The sequence below is a fragment of the Alternaria dauci genome, chromosome 1 (genome assembly GCF_042100115.1).
Source record: "Alternaria dauci strain A2016 chromosome 1, whole genome shotgun sequence".
Lineage (NCBI taxonomy): Eukaryota > Fungi > Ascomycota > Dothideomycetes > Pleosporales > Pleosporaceae > Alternaria > Alternaria dauci.
Window position 1 is genome coordinate 6,611,796 of NC_091272.1, and position 20,458 is coordinate 6,632,253.

General features: G+C 53.5%; 7 protein-coding genes across 7 annotated transcripts; 2 read left to right on the forward strand and 5 right to left on the reverse strand.

Moving 5' to 3' along the window:
* Positions 1–39: 39 nt before the first annotated feature.
* Positions 40–1,721, reverse strand: ACET3X_002045 (uncharacterized protein; the record flags this gene model as incomplete). The annotated part of the gene is made up of 6 exons (XM_069447404.1): positions 40–280; positions 333–575; positions 757–821; positions 852–1,246; positions 1,296–1,439; positions 1,487–1,721. The coding sequence occupies 6 exons, from the start codon at positions 1,719–1,721 to the stop codon at positions 40–42; spliced, it is 1,323 nt and encodes a 440-aa protein (XP_069312287.1).
* Positions 1,722–2,194: 473 nt separating this feature from the next.
* On the forward strand, positions 2,195–3,766 carry ACET3X_002046 (uncharacterized protein; the record flags this gene model as incomplete). The annotated part of the gene is made up of 1 exon (XM_069447406.1): positions 2,195–3,766. The coding sequence occupies one exon, from the start codon at positions 2,195–2,197 to the stop codon at positions 3,764–3,766; it is 1,572 nt and encodes a 523-aa protein (XP_069312288.1).
* A 2,648-nt stretch (positions 3,767–6,414) lies between these two features.
* On the reverse strand, positions 6,415–8,750 carry ACET3X_002047 (uncharacterized protein). Its single transcript, XM_069447407.1, has 4 exons — positions 8,515–8,750; positions 7,844–8,262; positions 7,710–7,793; positions 6,415–7,660 (listed from the first exon to the last, which is right to left on the reverse strand). The coding sequence occupies exons 1-4, from the start codon at positions 8,516–8,518 to the stop codon at positions 6,818–6,820; spliced, it is 1,350 nt and encodes a 449-aa protein (XP_069312289.1). The 5' UTR covers positions 8,519–8,750; the 3' UTR covers positions 6,415–6,817.
* Positions 8,751–9,807: 1,057 nt separating this feature from the next.
* Positions 9,808–10,747, reverse strand: ACET3X_002048 (uncharacterized protein; the record flags this gene model as incomplete). Its single annotated transcript, XM_069447408.1, has 2 exons — positions 9,808–10,164; positions 10,223–10,747. 2 exons carry the CDS (start codon positions 10,745–10,747, stop codon positions 9,808–9,810), a joined length of 882 nt encoding a protein of 293 aa, XP_069312290.1.
* A 3,962-nt stretch (positions 10,748–14,709) lies between these two features.
* Positions 14,710–15,449, reverse strand: ACET3X_002049 (uncharacterized protein; the record flags this gene model as incomplete). The annotated part of the gene is made up of 3 exons (XM_069447409.1): positions 14,710–14,734; positions 14,794–15,292; positions 15,359–15,449. The coding sequence occupies 3 exons, from the start codon at positions 15,447–15,449 to the stop codon at positions 14,710–14,712; spliced, it is 615 nt and encodes a 204-aa protein (XP_069312291.1).
* A 248-nt stretch (positions 15,450–15,697) lies between these two features.
* Positions 15,698–16,623, reverse strand: ACET3X_002050 (uncharacterized protein). Its single transcript, XM_069447410.1, has 3 exons — positions 16,506–16,623; positions 16,313–16,429; positions 15,698–16,265 (listed from the first exon to the last, which is right to left on the reverse strand). Exons 1-3 carry the CDS (start codon positions 16,588–16,590, stop codon positions 15,769–15,771), a joined length of 699 nt encoding a protein of 232 aa, XP_069312292.1. The 5' UTR covers positions 16,591–16,623; the 3' UTR covers positions 15,698–15,768.
* A 127-nt stretch (positions 16,624–16,750) lies between these two features.
* Positions 16,751–19,002, forward strand: ACET3X_002051 (uncharacterized protein; the record flags this gene model as incomplete). Its single annotated transcript, XM_069447411.1, has 2 exons — positions 16,751–17,080; positions 17,139–19,002. The coding sequence occupies exons 1-2, from the start codon at positions 16,914–16,916 to the stop codon at positions 19,000–19,002; spliced, it is 2,031 nt and encodes a 676-aa protein (XP_069312293.1). The 5' UTR covers positions 16,751–16,913.
* Positions 19,003–20,458: the final 1,456 nt, after the last annotated feature.

Sequence of the window (20,458 nt, forward strand, 5' to 3'; positions counted from 1 at the left end):
GGCCTATTAGCCAGCCAAATCATCCTATGTCCTACGGGATTATTTGTCCATCACTAGACCAGCCATAGGTGTCTTGTAGCTTCTAAACTGTCGAAGTGGAACTCTCTTCTGAAACATATCATCAACCTGCTCCAAAGTCTTGCCTTTACATTCGGGAATGCAAAGATATGTAAACACGACGCAAGCCGCTGCGATGGACCCAAAGACGAACCCAACCTTGGAATCCAAGCCAGCGTATTGAGGATATATAAGATATGGAATGGAGAAGTTGACGGCAAAACTGCGACGTCTCGTTAGGCGGGGCTTTTAACATCAACAATGAATGGACTTACTTTAGACACACGTTGACGAAGAATCCCAAACGGAGAGTGTGATCACGGAGTTTGAGCGCAGGTAGCTCGGTCGTTACAACGTAACAGAGAGGCGCCCACCCGACGCCGAAACCGGCCGTCATCAGTCCTAACATGGCTATGATACCAATCTTGTGGCCATCGGTAACGTTTGATGTAGTACCAAGCCCGCCCATGGTCATCAAGGCAACAGTTTGGATGGCTGCGCCGGCCAGCAGCATTGGCCTTCTTCCTACTCGGTCGATAAGTACCAATGCGGTGCAGATGGCTAGGATGTTGATAGCGGCGAGCAAAAGATTCATGTCAAACGGATTGACGGTGTCGAGTGACTTGATGCTAGTTGTTGTTAGTATGTCTTCAAGATTCGGAACTGGTTGAGAACAATACTTACTATATCGCTCCATACTGACTAGAAAATGCTTGGCCAGTAGCTTGCTGGAAGAAGTTGATAGCCACCACCAACAGTGTTCTCTTGAGATTGAGACCTTTGAATATCTCAACAAACTTTCCTTTCTCGCCTTCATATTCCAAAGCTAACTGTAGTTCTCGGAATTCAGCATCGATCTCATCTTGCGAGAACTTGCCTTGACGGTAAATCGTCAGGCTCGAGCGCGCTTCGTCCACTCTTCCGTTGAGTAACAGCCACCGAGGACTCTCAGGTGTGAAGAATACCAGCGTGGCAATCATGGTTGGTACGATGTAGAAAAGACCCAGAGGGATTCTCCACGCACGATTGTCGGGGATGGAACTTGTACCCCTGCAGACGCTGTTGATGACAAACCCGCCTATGACGAGGCTGAGCTGGTATGTACCGACGACAAGACCGCGGACCGGAGCAGGGACGATTTCGGATTGGAATGCGGGGATGACGGCTAGCTCCATGCCGACGTACACATCTGCGGTTGATCAATCCTGGCTGTTTAATATTTTCGAATTCTTTCTTACAGTTCAATATGCGTGCAGCCATAATGTGGTCACGGTTTTGAGCAGTGACACCCAGTGTCGCAGTACCGAGGGCGTAAATGCTCATACTGAACATGCACCATCGCCGTCCGTACCGATTCGCGATGAAGCTACCAAACAAGACGCCTAAAATGGTCAAGATTTTGTGTTTATTCTGCATCCACGTCCCATACCTGCAGCAAATCCGATGTAGTTTAACGAGTTGAATAGGGATAGCCATGAGGGTTCCAAGACGTAATGGCCAGTCGTTGGATTCAGCACACCAAACTGCTTTGCGAAAGCATCCATGGCCTGAGACGTGGCGTAGGCTTGATTGTCAAATCCATAATTGAAGGAAGAAGATGCAATGAGGAGGCAGCCAAGAGCAAGTCTTGTGTTGAAAGACTCGAATTGCTTCAGGATAGCCATATTCTCGGTGGCCAACAACCAAAGCGAAATACAGCGAGATAAGTTGATGATAACTCATATTCAACCGATTATTTCTTTTATAGTACCGTCGCATTCTAGATACACGTTTATCTGGCTCGTAAATGCCAATCAAGTTACCTAGTTCCTCAATGATTGAAAACTGGGGATAGCCATTCGTAATTGCCGAATCGATGCTCTTTGGGATGCTTAGTGCGACGAATAATGGTAAATGCATGTAGAAACGTTATTATGGCTTGCGATGGCACAATTGTCGTCCACCGACCGGCGCTCGGTGGAGCTTCTAGGAGCGCGCTGATTGGTCGTTCGGATCTCGGTGATCTCTCAGACGGATCTCGGCGACCAACCTGCACTACTAACAATCCTGCTAGTGCTTCCAAGCACCATAGCGGTAGCAGCATTCTCCAATTTGATGGTGCTTTCTTCCTCAAAAACTTACCCCATCTCTTCTTGACATGTCTCATTCATTACCACCCGCGCCTTTGCCTCTCCAGATCAACGCAAAAGATGGCAGCGGTCGGCCAAACTTCGTCATCTTCATGCCAGACCAACTACGTTATGACTCTCTAGGCTGTCTTTCAGGCCCAGACAGCCCGATCAAGACCCCCAACATTGACGCATTTGCCAAGCGAGGCACGCGCTTCACAAACTGCTTCGTGCAAGCTTCCGTTTGTTCCCAGTCACGATGCAGCATGTTCACAGGAACATATCCACACGTCAGTGGCCATCGCAGTCTGGAGAACTTGATCAAGCCTTGGGAGCCGAACCTGTTTCGTAGTCTGAAGGAAAACGGTTACCACGTCGCTTGTCTAGCACCACGAGGCGATACCTTTGCCCCAACCGTAACGGAGTTGAGTGTCACTGAATACGGGTTCCTGGAAACACCCGAGTTCATGCCCAAGTTCGCCGGTGGTGGCAGCGAAAAAGATGAGAGTATCTGGGGGCGGCTGTTCTACAAAGGGCTTCGAAACCCACACGAAGCGCTAGACTACGACGATGCGGTTGTACGATCGGCATTGAAGTGGCTAGACTGTCCGCCAGATGATAGGCCGTGGGTACTGTTTATGCCACTCCTGTTCCCTCACTGCCCTTTCCAGGTCGAGGAGCCTTACTTCTCAATGTATAAGCGATCCGACATACCTCCCATCATCTCTGAGCCTGGGAAGAAGACCGGGTACGAACCTCGCTATATGAAGACGATTCGCGAGCGGTATGGCACAGACCGTGCCACACCGGAGATATGGGCGGAGATCAAGGCGACCTACTACGGCATGATTACGAGACTAGACGACCAGTTCGGGAAGATTATCAAAAAACTTGAGGACTCGAACTTTTGGGATGACACAATCACCATGTTCTTCACCGACCATGGCGAATATCTAGGCGATCATGGTCTCGTGGAGAAATGGCCATCAGGCTTGTCGGACTCTCTTACGCACGAACCGCTGATCATCGGTGGTGCTGGCATACCAGCGGGAAAGGTCTCCAACGTCATGTGCGAGATGGTTGATCTGGTCCCAACAATGTTCGAGCTGGCTGGCGTGGGCGAGCACTTCCCGCACAACGGAGTATCCCTAGTCCCAACGCTACTGGGCGACGCAAAGTTCCACAAGAAGTTTGCGTTCACCGAAGGCGGTTTTCTCACAAGTGAAGAGCCTCTGCTAGAACAGGCTCCATATCCGTACGATGTCAAGGCTGGTCTGCAACATGAGGATACGAGCCTGGTCGGAAAGGCAATCAGTATCCGGAATGAAGAGTGGACATGTATTTACCGCTTGTATGAGCCTGCCGAGCTGTATCACAGACAAAAGGACCCACATGAGATGTACAACCTTGCAGCAGAGCCTGAACACGCGCCGGTCGCGAACATGCTTCAGGCTGAGATATTCAGGTGGTTGATGGCGGGGTCGGATTTCTTGCCTTGGTCCAAGGACGACCGATTTCCCAAGGTTGATATGAAGTCACCAAGAATGCAGCTAGAAGAACGTTTGGCGAAAGCTGGCCGGGTGCCAAGTAATAGTTCGTAATACTTTACTGTAGCGCAACCGTAATGGATGACTTGATAGGGTGTTTGGGCGTTGCTACTATGTGTGGTTCGTCCAAAGTTCTCCCGACCAGCCGAATAGATCCATATCCATGATACTCATGTCGAATAGTCCGTCTAGATCGCTGTGAAATGTGTCTAAAGAAGCAGAATTGAACAATTCAGACTCGTTCTGATGACCAGCGGTATCACGCACGATGTCGGGTTCTGTGCTTGGCATCGTAACTGGAGTAGGTGTACATGGTCGTGTGCGCGATGCAAATCCGGAGACCTCATGGTCTAGATCACTCTGTATAGTTAGCATATCTTGGTCGTCTCTAATGTACATTTGTCCGAGAAGATTGTGCTTTGAAAAGAGATGTTTCAAAGGACGATGGCCTGTCTGCCCAGCGTCGACCGGAGATTTCGCACGCCCCGGCGAAGTACTGGACGATCTCCCTTGTTTGATCAAGTCATGAAGATCCCTCTCCTGTGACTTTGTCAGCCTGACACGTCGTAGCAAGGCTATCCAAGCTCACGTACCACGCGTACTCCAATTGGGGATGTCGATGGTACAGCCTCCACCGCTGCTACGCATTGGTCCAGAAGACGTTCGAGGATGTCCTCCGTCAACTGACCCTCTACATAACCACATCGCCAGGAACACTGCAGCAACAGTCGGACACACTGATACGCGCATATAGGTATATCGTGTTCCGTCTTAGGAAGTTTGGCCCCAATGGTCTTGATATGGTCCAGGAAGTCAGACATTTTCTTCGCACTCTCGTAACATTTCCAGCGATACTTTGAGACCGCGTTCGGATCCAAATGGCAGGCTTGGGCTTCGGTAATGGACTCTTTCAACCCAGTCAAGAACACGCGGTATAGATCGCAATAACACTGCCGCAGCCAGAGATGTATCAGTACGAATGTGTAAAGTCGAGGCGAATAGGCTCTCAAACGGAGGTTTCTTTTTGAGAACTGTAAGCTGACAGGCAGGTTTGCTTCGAATTCTGAAAGTTCTCTCGTCAATGAATCCACATGTAGAGGGAGTTGGGTTATTTTTTGAGCCTGCGAGAAGATGGCTTCTTTCGTCATCTGGAGGACGCGGTGACGTAGCCAGAAAATTCTCAGATACATTGCAAGCGAGCCAGTGTCCTCGACACTCGGTTGATCGGCTCCAAGGTGTAAGCCCCCTGTTATTTGCTCAAGCCCTAGCTCGAAGTTGCGTTCTTGACATGGCAACTGTATGTGCATAGCATCAGCCGAACAGAGCGAGAACTCGCGAATACCTCCGGCCAACCGTGTGTCCACTATGAACAAACTCCACATCAGTCTTCTGCGGGACTCCTGCTCCAGGTAACAAAGTCGAGGTGCTTCATGATTCAATTTCAAAGCATGGGCAAACCGAGCTGCGATTGCAAAAAGCATGAACGCTGCAGTGATCTGGCCCTGACGACAATGCGCCTGTATCACCAGGATGATGGTTTGGATTTTCAGGGCTGATGGCGTTTTGATATCTTCCATCACTAATGCTTCGGCTTTCCAAAGACATTCGCGACCAAATTCTTTCATTGAAGCTTCTGTATCAAGCATGTCGTACACGGTACCGACCAGGGCTAGCAGAAGGTCAGGATTTATGGAGCTACGCTCAAAACGATGCATGAGCGAAGCTTTGTGAAAGAATGAATAGACGGGTATCGGCTGGATGTGCTCGAAGAAAGCTTCCAAGAGGCGCAACACTGTAGGCCTTTTCAAAGATGGAAAGATTGTGGTAATTTCTGCTGGGATCTCTGGGGCTGAAGAAGTTGACAATCGCGTAGTGCTTGCTGCGCTGACTACAGATGATGCGTTTTGCGCCACGTCAGCATTTGACGAGGCGCTTGAGGAGAGGCCTGAAGGAGCCAGAGCTGTAGTGGAGAGACTTTCCGCAGAAATTCCTTGTCTTATAGGTCGTGCCGCAATCCGCTTCGGTTCTGAATACAGACAGATGTCATGCTTGTTTACACATCTTTGGCATTTGGGCAGCCCGCCGCTGCACCGAACTTTCAGGATTCGACAAGGCTTGCAGGCGGCCCTTGCACGTCGCTCTCCAGATATTGCTCGAGGATCTGGAATCGCATTCGCTGAATCTGCGATGGTAAATGAGCAGCGAAGCTGAAGTCGTCCACAAGGGCTGCAGATGTTCCGTCTGCCGTCGCACTTGACTTTACGAGCCCGGCACTCGGCGCAGGTATTGGCTGACCGTCGGTTAGACATTGCCCAAATGGTGATTGCGCCGAGCAGAGGTGTATGAGCTTAAGCACATGCTGCCAGGCAGTGGTGGATGCGCGTATGAATTAGTGATGTTGTTTGTAGAAAAGAGCGTGATAGCTGCTGATCGCGAGTTGTAGCCAGAACCCTACCGTGTCCGTGCACAAAATAAGCTAGGCTCGAAGAGCACGCGCCGCTCCATTGCAGCAGCCAAATCCTACCCAGCCAACTATCGACTAAGTTACTGAAAGCGCGTGCAAGGGATGTGCAGAGTTGTTACAGCGAGTATTAGCGATAGCCTCGTTACTTAAATAATAAACGTGCTAATGAAAGACGCAAGCAAAACGCTGTTGAATAACACTATATTAGATCGCGGTAAAGGTGTTTCCTAAACACCTGGCTTCACTGTATGCAGCTGTATAACGATAGCCTCGGCGAATTCCTGTAATATACCTTTTATAGTTCATTCTTGTATATCCAGTATCAACATACTAAATGTCGTTTGATACAAGCCACATTCTCCACTTTTCAGCTTGCCGCTCGTTCCGAATTGCACTGCCACAAGTAGATATAACGCCAAGGAGGAAAAAGCCACAACCTCCCTTCTCCACCGATACTCGTACAGATCAGATAACCCAGAAAAGCGAGATAACAAAGGAAATACAACAAATAGGAAACATAGACATCCTTCCCTTCCGTACCAAGGGGTATAAATTAAAGGCCAAGCAAAATACTTTGTACATAAGGAAACAGAAAACTATTCCCCGTCCGCCCGCTCAGCGAGCAACAAGTTGCACGGTATTTAGTTGACAGCAAAGAAGCGCCTGACAACATCCACCGTAATATCACCCGCCGCATTATCCGGGTAGATATAAAACGCCAGCGCAATAATAGCATAGATACCAATGCACATGGCGCCCTCGAGGTAATTGCTCTTTCCGTCCTGAATCAGATAATTGACAATGAGCACCGAGATGAAAAAGATCATCGTCTCGAAGCCTTGGAAATGCAGCGTCATAGGCTGACCCATGATCCAGCCAAGAATGACCAGGAATGGCGTAACAAAGAGGGCGATTTGCATCGACGATCCGATAGCGACGTTGATGGCGAGGTCCATTTTGCCCTTGTAAGCGACAATGACGGCGGTGACGTGTTCCGCCGCGTTTCCGACAATGGGGATGAGAACGAGACCGACAAACGTTTTGCTAATGTGTGCGGATTCGACGATCGAGTCGATGCTGTCGACAAGGAACTCGGCGCAGATGGCGACGAGGACGGTGACAAGGACGAGGGCGACGCCGGCGGCGACGGGCGACAGGATCTGGGCTTCCTCCTCCTCGTCGCCACCTTCTTGGTTCTCGACGTCGGCGAAGAGGCTGTGGTGCGAGTAGAGCTGGAAGTAGAGGTAGAGAATGTAGAGGATGAGCAGGATGATGGCGGTGCCGTGGGAGAGAACCAGGATGTTCTTATCAGTCTCCAGGTTGTCCTTTTTGTTGTCGCCGTGCATGACTGCGTAGAGGGTGGCAGGGATGATGAGCGAGGCTGAGGCGACGGCCATGAGGGAAGACATGGTGGATGCGACGGTCTCGTTGAAACGGCTCTCGTGCTGGGTGAGGCCAGCGGCGAGAAAGCAGCATCCGAGCACCTATTGGAGTCAGCGCCGGAGTGTGAGCAATTGCGGGATCAAGACTCACGAGCAGGATGTTGGACAGGATACTGCCCAGCATGCTGGCTTGGACGATTCTGATTTCGCCCTGCTTGAGCGCAACAATAGAGACCTATTGCAGGGTTAGGAGGTTGCAGCGCATGCATGCGGATGATGGCTTACAATGAGTTCAACAGCATTTCCAAAGGTGGCGTTCATCAGTCCTCCCAGAGTCTGACCGAGCTTAGCGGACAGCTCCTCGGTCGCAAAACTCAAGAGCGCGGCAAGAGGGATGATGGCGATGAAGTTGAGGATGAAGACGACGGTCGGGTTCCAGTGCAATGCGCCGGCGATGATGCCAACGGGCACGAAGACGAGCAGGAAGTTGACATAGTTGCTTGCGAGCGTGGCATAGATGAGGTGCAAGACATGCTTGGGCAGCGTCTTTACGCGCGACTCGTTCTCGTAGTTTTGGGTGCGGCCGATGAGCGGGGTGTGCTCGTCGTGGAGCCTGCCATTTGCGGGCTGCGGCATCTCTCTCTGCTGGGTGCGTTGGAAACTCTGTGCTCGACCGTGACGGTGAAAAGACTGCTTGATGTTTTCTGCCAAGCGCACAGGTTAGCTATATATCCGTCGTCGAGATGCGCGATGCGGGCGGGTGATGGTGGTGGTGCTGTGGTGCTGTGGTGCTGCGCCTCGAGTCGGGGCCGCGGGCGATGGATTGTTTGGTCAGGATGGCCGAACAGCGATGGTGTTGAAGGCCGACAGGTGATACCAAGACTGCGAAGCGACTACGACAAGGCCGGCTAACTGCCGGGTGCGGGAAAATGAATCAAAGGGCCAGAGCTACTCACTCATTGCGGTTTTATCAAAGAGTCAGATGCGCACGGCGCGGGACGACTAGCAGTATATGACCTGTGCAGGCCAAGCTCTCTGGTTCTGGTAGGTAGGGAGCTGCCGGAAGCAAGCTCTGCAATTGGCGGACTGTGGGCTAGAGGAATTGGCAAATAATGGGAGGGTTGAAGTGCAGCGAGAGCCCGGCGAAAGAGGTTTAGTTATCGAGGGGAAAAGAGGGCAGTGCTGGCTTGCTTCTCGCGTGTCTGGTCGAGATGACGAGGTGGTTGGTAAGGTAGGCTGTGTAGGCGCCAAGCGGGCACAGCGCATGGGTTAGCTCGGGAGCTGCCAGGGAAGCCCAGGGGAAGTGGAGAATTTCGTCACATATTTCCCTCACGTATCGCCACGCCGTCTCACGACTGCCTGTGAAAGATATCCGTCTCACGATGCTGCATTTTGAGTTGAGTTGAGTTGAGTTGTCGTCACACTCACGGGTCCTGGAGATGCGAGCCACGGTGCGCGCTGCATGCAAAGCTGATGATGTCATGTTCCAGTCGCGCCTTCCTGCCAAGTCGAATCTGAGTGTGGAATGGTCCATGCGCGTCAAAACAACCGCTTGCAGATCATCCACCGACCCACTGCTTAATCAAACACGGTCGTCTTGAGCGCTTCACATGTCCAAGCCTGAGGCCAACACAGACTTGCCAAGTGCGCTGATGAATTCATTCCGCAGTCGATGAATACACCGCCTCAGTTCATATCGCTCATCCCGAACAGCCTCACCGCGTGCTCCCGGCTGCCATGTAATAAGCCCGAGTCTCACCCCGTGGGCTGTTGCCCGAGTACAGCGTGGCAGGCGCTTCTCGGCGCATCATCTCCTGTCGACGAGGATACACCACGGAAGTACGTGGCCCCGGCTCCGCCCCAGTGGCTGACTGAAATGTGTCATCAGTCTCAGTGGCGGAGCTGTGAGCGGACTTTTGGAGTGTTCGCAGGCCGACATCTCAGAGTTGAATCGTGTCAGCACTCAGAACGACGCCTAGATTGAATTTTCAGTATGGATACCTTCTAGTATCAGACCTATGTCCGATGTACGATGACTATCCGTCCGCGGAAATCCCTTCTTCGCTTTGAACCATGATTCGCGCACACGTTGCAGTTGCCGTGCCAATGCATGCTGCGACAAAGGCATTGGTACCGTCTGTCCCTGCATATTTCATCATGACGATTCGTGAGAAGAATAACAGTATGGAGTAGGGTCATGTTATTTCGACATGCTGACGTTGTTCACGAGTCCAGCTTGAATGCTCCTCCTACAGACGCCCAGCCGTTTTCTTGTGCCGCCACACGCTCACACAGCATGGCACAATACCGTTTACCTGAGCATGTGACTTCCTCGGCGTCCAGTGTGCAATCCGCGCCAGGGCATCTGCGCTCTCCTCTCTGTCCGTGGCAACCACGACACCATCGTCATCATACGTCACTTCCTCTCCCGGCCGCTTGAGCAGCTCCACATGCACGGTCGGCGGCAGCGAAAATGGCGGGCCGCCTGCAGATGCAGGCTTGTGCGCAGGAAATTCGATGCAGACGAGGATACCAGTAGGGCACAGTAAAGACCTCGTTCGTGTTGCCCAGCGCGGACGCAGTAGCAACGGAAGGGCGCACAAGAACTGGATACGATATTAGCATACGATTTCGACTCAGCATCGCAACTCGAAGAACACGTACCGTGTGGTCGTAGATGATATCGAATCCCTCCTCACCACCCGCGACGCGCAGCCACGCATCATTGAAATAATCCCCCAGCAAACACTGCGCACTCCCCCGCCCAATCTTCTCGTCCTTGACTTGATACTCCCCTTCTGACCCACTCTCCTCTGCGTGCTTCAGATACGCGTTTGCCTCGTCAACCGCATGCTTTGAGATTTCCAGCCCGTAGGCGTCGTACCCCCAGCTCGCTAACAGCGCTACATCGTACCCCGTCCCGCACCCGGGCACCAGCGCCTTGCGCCTCGTGCCGTCTGCTTTCATCGGTGCTGGTAATCGCACTTCCTCGGTGTGTTCATAGACACCGGGTTCTGGCGCGCCAGGCGTGGGATTGGCGTCGGGTGAAAGGGGAGGGTTGGATGGGGAGCGCAGGAAATCGACGAACGCGGGATTGGCGCTTCCTTTGTCCCAGCTGGTGTTCTTTTGTGCCCATAGAGCTGCCCAGTCTCTGCTCTGGGGAGTGGGTGACTGGGATGAAGTTGCCATTGGACGTTTCTGGTTGCGTGCGACGATTCTGAACGCTAAAGGTCGAGTCCTTAGAGATTGGAGAATGGAGATTTGGCGCGTTGGGTGTGGAGAGAGTACGTTGGTAATTAAAGGCTGCACGCGACTATTTGGGCTTCGCTGCGTGCCTGCCCAGCGTATAAACATTTCCCCCAAGGCAACAGCTAAAGCTTGTGGAGTAGCCCGATGAGCTTGGTTGATCATGGGCTTTCTAAACCCGCACTAGCTCTTTACGCTCAAAAGAGCAACTCACGCCAGCAATCCAGACCTCTGAACTTTGAAATCCAGAACTCAGACCTCCGAGATCCGATCCGTGGCTTCCCGCTTGCGACTGCGACTGCACACAGCATCGTAAACGCAGAGCAGATGAACTTCTACAATGAAGCGCTCCCTCTGGGAGTGAGCCGAGCTCTAGTTCACGATGCGGCGTTTTTGTAGCCTCAACCCCGCAGTCTGGAGCGATAGCGTCGGACCTGCATCGAAATGGCCGATCGATAACATGTAATGCGCAGCGTTTCAGATACGAGGGGTTCCCCACACTACGGCCTTGTTGCGATGCCGAGCTCGGTCTTCCTGAATGCACACAAAATGCCGTCCTGCGCTGGGCTTCAGCGACAGAGTCTTTGACTTTTCATCATGTCAAGCTTTCTGCTGAAGCCGATGCCGACTCCGCCGTACTGGAGCCCGAAGGCAAGGTAAATGAGATGGCCGATCAACAAGGCGAGGTCCAAAAAGAAAGCGAGGTCATACAAGAGCTTCAAGGTTGCTCTTTCGTCGTCCTCCGCGGTCACGATGCTGAGGTGCTATTTGGATTCGGCTACCAGGCGGACTAAGAGGCCTCGAGAGCCACTTCATCAACATTATTAATGTAGGCCCAACCTCGAGTGCAGGTTCCGAGTCAAGTGCAGACGGAGAAAAGGGCGAAAGGAGAATCGTCCGTCGAAATTCTGGACTTTGCTGTAGAGCGGTACGGTCAGGATCAAGGTTTGTTACTATCATCCCATAGAGTGATCTGCTACAGCATCGACAGAGCCTTTCAACAGACACCGTATCAGCAACGCTGAATAGACATGGAATTCTTCTCATCGTTTGCGTGGTCCGGACCAGTCGAGATATCACAGTCACCTGGCTAAAACTCACCCAGCGCAGGACGCGACTCTGGAACACTTTGCGAAAATCCATGTTATATTATCGTGAAAAAATCCTTGCCCATCGCTCACGACATTGGTTTCACGGCGATTCCATGGCTTCGTCTGATCGCGCCCCGTTATTATTGTTCTGTGTGCAAATCATTCACAGTGTTGCGCTACGATTCGTCTCCCACTGCTGCTCGATCCTAGGTCACAGAACTGTTCGTTCATGGTACGAGACTCGCTTATCATAAGGTGTCCAAGGAACTGCCTTCCTTTGGCCAAGAAAATCGTGATCTACCGCAGGAAAGCAAGTGAGTCATTGGATGCAGTTTACATATAAGGAACCTGCATTTCTGAAGTTCAAAGTAACAGTCGACACAACACTTCGCAGCACATCGCGCCTCCAGCTCAAGATTTGCTTGACTTTGCACACCGACTGCATTTCCCAAGCGAATTTCTACATCTACCACCAACACGTCCACATAGCGTCATCATCTACAGGCATGACTTTCTTCGGCCTACAAAAATCTTCGCTTACAGGGGCATCGGACCTTCTCCACCTCAACATTCCGCAATCTAAATCCGCGCTTCCCAAAAGCGATGTCACTGACCTAGACATTAAGGATACTACCAAGCTCCTACACAACTACCACACCTTCCAAAAGCACGCAACAAGCGCCTTGTTAGACAAAATCCAGCAACGCATCTCGCGTCATGAACCCTCTTCCTTTCCCGAAGAAGAAGACAACATAGAACCACCAGACTACTTTAGCAGAAACGACCTCACCACAGCCTACCGGCACGAAACCTTTCTACAAGCTCTTTCGCAGCTATCAAAAGGGGACGTCGAGAAGTTTTTCTCGCAAATGGGGCCAGGGAAAAGGTGGGGGTGGAGCAGAGATGCCATCACGGCTAGGCAGTTCTGGCGTGAGAATCCAGGTCTTCGCGCCCGCTATTTTCCGACGGCTACGTGTAGCGCTGAGTGGTATAGCAGTTGTGCGTGTTTCGAAAAGGTTGGAAGCTGTCCGTTTAGGCAGACGGGGTTGGTGGACGATACCGCGAACGACACGCCTTAGAGCCAGCATGTCGAGCGCTGTATGTCTGGTGAGGCAGGCCGATCTGGCACCCAAATAAGTTGACCAGAGCCGTAGTACGAGGAGAACTTCGCTACCGATATCGGGAAGCCGACAATCACTGCAGATTACGACACGTCTGATGCGATCTGTACACAAGACAACTACGAGGGTGATCAGCACCAGCAGCAACCGCATCGAGCTCCACTGCTGCAAGAACCACCAGAAGCAATGAAGTAAAGCCCCAAGCAGATGGATATCCCCAAGTACTACCATGTGTACGCGCAACAGTACACGCAAGGCCGGATCATTCCGCCCTGCCAAGACTATCAGCAGAATAAGGACCAGGAAGAGGAAGAGCGGTATCCATAAAGGGCTAATCAGGTGTCAGCATACGGTTGTCTAGACGAGTCTACCCAGCTGCCCCCGACACCGTATTTGCGCCGCGTTTGATCTTTGACAGCAGGGGAAGTGATCTGGGTAAATAGGGGCTGTCATCGTGGGATCGATTTTTTGAGTGTTAACTGAGCAACCCTGTAGAGGGTGATCTAGAGATGTGGGCTGTATCCCAAGACTAGAGTGTGCGCAAGAGATCACAGTGTGTTTCCAGCGGCGGGGACCTTGATCGTTTGGTAGTAGGCAAAGATGGCGAAACCATTCTTCAATAGCGGTTGTCTTAAGGGCGGGCGCAAGAGGAAGGAAATAGCATACATTGGATAGTTAGCGCAAGAACACGGAATTTGTATATGGTGTGCGTGAGGCAGTCTTGCGTTGTGGGGAAAATGCATTGTACCTCCAGACTATACGATCTGATGCTGTTTCTGGAAGAGCGAGGATTGAGTGTGTGAGGAGTTTGTTTGAGCTGGAGAGATTGCCGTTTGAACTTGGATGGAGACCGAGTGTTTTTGCCGATTACGTTGTCTGGTTTGGGTGTTATGGTTGTGCGGTTGATGGCTGGGAGTCCGGAGCTGGTGCCTGAGGGGATGAAGATTTTGGCGGATTCGTATCAAGATGTGTTGATTGCTGTGGTTGGGGAGTCGAATATATTGGGGAATTTGACTGGGGGATCCAGTGACGCGCTGGGGTTATAGGGGGTGGATGATGAGTATTTTGGAGCACCTGGGCAGCTCTGGCTCTTGTGATACTTACGTAGTAAGACAAGTACGCTTTTATTGTTGAATCTTGTTTATACTACGCGCCACGGGTATCTACAGATCTCAATGTCCCAGCTCCAGTCAAAAGGTAACGTCGGATTTCTCGAAAATGATTCATTTGTAGTACATGTAACGTAGACGACAACATCCCCTTTCAAACATCCATCCAATCTCCCCTCACTTCATCCCCATACATCTCAACCTCATCCCAACTCCTATCCCCCACCACCACCTCCTCCTCAATCCTCCCATCCCTTAACCTCCAACACCCAACCTCACACGTACACGTCGGCGGATAATGATTCTGCGGAAACCACGCCTCATCCTCCGCATCTTCTTCCTCTCCCTCTCCAGCCACCATACCAATCGTCTCCAACTCCACCACATCCGGCCTATGCACCGCAAACCTGTCTCCCACCTCCCCCTTATTAGCATCCACATACTCCCCCTGCCTCCTCACAATCCCCTCCCATTTTTCTTGGACCCACGTCTGCACATCCCCCGTCAACTTCACCTCGCGAATACCTTGCAAATACCCCCCATACCACGCATACTCCATAATCCAATCCACAACCTGTCCGCTCTCACACACCCTCGGCCTTAATCTCGCTTCGCCATACGGCCACGCGGGATTCTGTACGCACCAAGCGTGTTCGCGGACGTCGTACCACGGATTGGCGGATTTATATGCGGTTCCGAAGTGCAGCTCGAGGACGCGTGTGTGTGCGAGGAAGAGGCCGGCGGAATGCGTGGCCGCGTCGTGGTATAAGTTGTCGCCATGGAGCGAGGTGTCGGCGTAGTGGAAGGGGGGGACGCGGATGTCGAAGAGGGCGAAGTACTGGGCGGCTGTGAAGTCTAGTTTAATTTTTTCGAAGCCGTGGGTTGTGGGGGCGAGGTGTGGGAGGAGGAGGGTGTGGGTGTTGTTAATAAGGGGAGTGGTTGTGAGGGTAAGATTTGGGTCTTGGGATAGGGCGTGGAGGGGGTGTGAGGAGAGGTCGTATGGGGGGAGATGGTGGTCGGGCAGTTTGAGGGAGGTGAGGAGGTGGCTGAGGTAGAATGTTGGTGGGTCGGTAAAGTCCTTGGTGTCGGTCAGCCAGGCGAGGACTCGTTCGCGGATGTAGTGTGTGTAAAGGGGTCCGGGGATGGCGGAGACAGGGTTGGGATTGTCTGGGTTGCTGTAAGAGAGCGTATAGTGTGAATTTCCATGATTGTCTACCACGACATGCTGCGTACCGATCCATTCCTTCAGTGTCATGAGAAAGAGTTCCATGGGCAGACGCGTAGCAAACAGCTGAAAGGTCATCTGGGGCGGAGGAGACGCCATGGAATCGGTCGTTGATAGTGAGGTGACTGGTGCGTCATGAGTATCGGGGTGGTGTATATCACTTTCATGCTGCGAAAGGGGCGCCATGTTCTGGAATAATGGACCTCGAGTCGGGTCCGAGTAATCTTTGCAAAGTAACGTGACAAAGAACAAGTGGGCATAGGCCGTGACTGTTAGTCGTTTCTCGCAGCCGTAGTACCAAATTCACGACGCTAACTGTGAACCACACAATTGGTCATATTCACTATGCGCACACGGTTTGTTGGTTTCTACCAGTATTGAAACAAGTATTCATACAGTCGCCATCTTTTCATGATCGTCAACGTCGTTTGGCTGGCGCAGGGCTCCAGCCTTGGGGCTGCCACTCTTGGCTCTGAGCCGCCTGCTTCCACGGCGAGTCCTTGGGCTCCTTCTTCATCCTCTTTCGCGCCGCAGAGGCAGGCGCATCGTCCTCGACAGGCGATGCTGGCGGGTCGCGTGACATCTGCTGAGGCGCTGCGGATTGAGCGGATTGAGCGGGCTCTGTAGACGCTGGTTTTGCCGCCTCCTGACCAAGTGGGCGAGGCGGGTGTAGGCTGTCCGTGATGCCTTGGTCGGCGTTCATCTGCGTGACGCCGCTGTCCGGGTCTCTCGACTGCAGCATCTGCACCGGCTGCTGCTTATCCGGGGCATCCAGCGCTGACGGCTTCTCTGCCCACCTCGCGTCCGCCTGCGCGGCAAGCTGCTTCATGCGCTCTATCCGCATCATGTCTTGGTGTTGTTCGGCGACGGTGGGCGGTTCGTAGCGTGTGTGCCGCAGCCATTGCATCCATGACGCTTTCACTGTCAGTTTGCATGCAACACGACATGTGGATGGCACCAACGCGATATTTGCACATCGCCGTAGTGTGTGCTGCGGCTGTATTTTGCTATTCTGCGGTTGCGCAGGGCGTGCAATGCGTCCTTGAACTCCCAGAAGGTGTTGCCCTGGAGATCGAAGCCTGTGGTGTTGTTAGAGGCGTGAAGCAAGGATACGCCCGAGACCGATGTCGAGCCTGTGTCGAGGCGTGCACTCACCCACGAGCCACTTCTTGCGCCATGGAAAGCGCTTCATCTTCCATTGGAACCATGCTCTTCGGATTGGGCCTGGTGCGCCCGCCATGCTGAGTCTCGTGTGGCCACGGGACAATTTCCAGAGGGAGACGTTTGGTTGGAGGTGACTTGTACGCGCAGCGGTGACGTTGGCCGCGAGTGGCTGGTGCGTAGGCACATGTGCAAGCACGCATGCCCCCACTACCACGACATCTCTTCTCCACACATGCCTCGACAACACAACAACACATAGCAGTCGAGGTCCACACATAGAGATATATACATTGCCATATCATATCTCACTACACCTCGTGCACCCTTCACCACAATAGAAACCACACCAACCTTGGTGCCCAACGCGAGCAAACCTGATCAGCGCCCAAGCCGCCCACCATGGCGTCGGTAACGTCCCTCGACCAGGACATGCGCAAGCTGCGCATGGACAGATACACCCCCCAGGCGGCCAACGAAGTCCGCAGCTGGATAGAAGGCACGCTGGGAGAGCGACTGCCGGCGGGAGATGTGCTGGATGCGCTCAAGGACGGGACCGTACTATGCAGGTACAGTAGTATCCGCCGAGCTACCACGCAGCCGGGCCAGCACAGCTAACCACGGCAGACTCGTCAACCTCGCGATTCCCACGCCTGTGAGGTTCAAAAAGTCAGGCATGCCCTTCATCCAGATGGAGAACATCTCCCACTTCCTCCGCGCCTGCGAACAGCCGCCCCTGAACATGCCCGCCCACGACCGCTTCCTCACCGTCGATCTGTACGAGGCCAAAGACCCGGCCCAGGTGCTGCAGTGTCTTGGCGCATTCAGCCGCGTCGCCAACGCGAGGAATCCCTCCAACTTTCCCACCACCATCGGTCCTAAGCGCGGCGGAGCTGGTGCGTTGAGCCCCTCGGCCACGGGCGGCGGCATGACAAGTCCTGGCCTGCCGCCTCCCTCTCCCGGTTATGCACGTAGCCGGGGGCCCAGCTCAGCCAGCAACACCAGCGGCTCTAGCACATTCAACCCCCTGGCACGGCCCCCTGCTGAAAGGGCGCTCAGTGCGGCGCGCACGGGGGGCTCAGACGCATCCCACACTTCCAACGGTCTCCCCAAGTCACCTCCGGGCGGAGTCAGTAGCTGGAGCAAGAAGGTCGACGAGGGCAGCACAGCACCGGCATGGAACATTCACCAGTACGGCTACATGGGCGGCGCGAGCCAGGGCAACCAGGGCATCGCATTCGGCGCACGCCGCCAGATCACGAGCGCAGGTCCGCACGTGCCCAACATGGCTGAGAAGGAGCGGCTGCGGCGCGAGAAGGCGGCCGAGGAGGAGCGACTGCGTTTGCAAGCTGAAGAGGCTGAGAACAAACGTCGCATTGAGCGCGAGGCGGAAGAAGAACGCATACGCATCGAGGAAGAGCAGAAGTGGGAAGAGGAGACGCGCAAGCAGCAAGAGGCCAAGCAGGCGCGCCTCGACCAGCAGAAGCGCGAATGGGAGGAGCAGGAGCGTCAGTGGAAGTTGGAAGAAGAAGTCCGGCAGCGAGAAGAACGAGAACAGCAAGAGCGGATAGAGGCCGAGACGCGACGGAAGCGTGCTGGGAGCGACGCCAGGCTCAAGGGACAGTACCTCAGCCAGTACCAAGCCGAGCAGGTCAGGTCGCCGCGCAGTCGGCGTGGGAGCAACGAAGAGCCCAACGCCGAGCGTGAGCGCATACGCGAGTTGGAGCGCCAGCTCGAAGAAGCAAAGGAACGCGAGCGCCAGTACCAAGCCGAGCGCGAAGGACGTCTCCACGACAAGAAAGTGCGGTCGAGAAGCAAGAGCCGCACGCGCGAGCGGTCCAAGAGTCGAGCTCGCCCACAACCCCCACCGCGCGCTCCCAGCCCGCAGGACAGCAATGTCTCCTGGGCACAAGCAGACGACCGCGACTATCTACGCAAGCAATGGGACCAAACACAACGACAGCCGGCACGTCCCCTGCCCGAACCCACACCACCATCTCTCCCCGCCCGTCCCCTTCCTGAGCCAACATCCACACGCCCGCTCCCTGACCCAGCCGCATACACACAGCAGAAGCAAAGCCGAACCGACCGCTACCTCGCCTCAAACCCTGCGCCCACACCCCCCAAGCCCCAAACATATATCCCCCCGGAACTGACATCCACCTCTGAACAACGCAGCGAAGACGCGCGCCGCGCCGCCGCACAGCAAAAGACGAAGGCCGCGGGCTGGGCCAGTAAATCCTTGCTCGAGCGCGAAATGGAGCGCGAGAGAGAGAGACAGAAGGAGTGGGAGGAGAGCCAGCGCGCGCTGCAGGAGGCGGCCAAAGATCCGAATGCGGGGACGGGGAGTGGCCAGAGTTGGGATGTGAATCAGTATGGGTATATGGGCGGTGATAATCAAAATCGGTTGGGTGGGATTGGCGCGGGTAAGAGACAGATTGTGGGGCCGAGGTTGGGGGGGCCGAGGCCGTTTGGGCGGAGGGGGGAGTAGAGAGGGAGGTGTTGTTTCGTTTGTTGGGGGGTTAGAGAGAGAGAGAGAGGGAGAGATATTTTTGAGTTGTTGCATGTTAGCGGATCATACTTGAAGTGTGTACGCGGTTTAATCTATTAATTTTTAGATATTTCGGGATCTGCTTGATGTTGTTGCTTGAACTGATATCTAGGTCTTGGTGCTTCAAGTATGCTTCCGATATCCTATTGTGGAGGCGACAGGTGAGCGTCCCGACACTGAGTCACCCTAGATGGACAGGGTCTGTCGTTGTAGGGATAGGAATAACGCCATGTCAGCACTATAATCTCACTACTCGGAACCGGCCGCAACATGACGAGACTTTATGTACTCTTCTCCCATGAGCAGTGATCTACCGCGTTGGCTTGACCGCCGAACCCCTTGGGCCGGCGAGGGATATGTACATGGGGTGTGGGCGACTACGAGGATATGTTTCAACTAGAAATGTATCTGGGATTTGTAACTCACGACATACCGACAGCCACAGCAGCTCCCAATATACACGAATGAAACATTAGCTACTCGTGCCGCGCCAACACCACCCGTCCCCGTTCATCTCAACGCCTCTTCCTATCGGTTTGCTATAGTCGGAACTAATAGGACCTCTCTATATCGCAGGGCTTAAGAGGAAGCGATATCAAGAGAGATAGAGTTGCTAGGCTTTTCAGATCACTTCGAGGCAGGCCTAAGCTAGTGAAATGCATCAGTGCTTCTCAGTCCGCATGAGTCTTTACCATCTCGCTCATGTGCTCCTGTACCATAGCGCATAGTCCATAGCTTTCTAGAGCCGTCTACGACAACTTACACAGCCCTGTCGTATGTGGCTATCCTTTGATCCTGTCAACATTTGCACGCACACCCTTCGTACTTGTTCTCATCGCCATCAGATCCACTGTGATGGACGGAGCTCGTCGTGTTCTAGCGCAAGCGTACGCAGTCGTGTAACTGTGCCCAACGACAGCGAAACTGGGGTCCACCAGACTGGCCACATCTATCGTTGTGCACGTGTGTCGTTCGAGCTGCATCCTCTTTCGCAGGCTGGTTAGCAACCATGCGCTGAACTGGTTCTCGGCCTCGAGAACATGGTCGTCGGCCGGGTTAACGTATTTGCGTGCAAGAGCGATCCGTGTGCAGACGTCGGCTATACGGTATATGACGGGTTTATCCGCATCCTTTGAGCATCTCCTGAGCAATTGTGCAGGCTCACAGTTGACAGCGTTTCGGTCACTGGTATAGGTTGGTCGGCTGGCGTCCGGTCTTGCTATCACGTCTCACGTTCCCTAGACGACTGTTCGCACTGACATGGTGCGGGTCGGGGCGCAAGCTATCACAAGCTTCCGCTTCGATGGCGAGCAAGTGCCTAGGGACAACGGCGTGGGGACAGTGTTGGTGACGACTAGGTGAGGGCCAGGAAGTTTCTGAATCGAGCTCTCTGCCA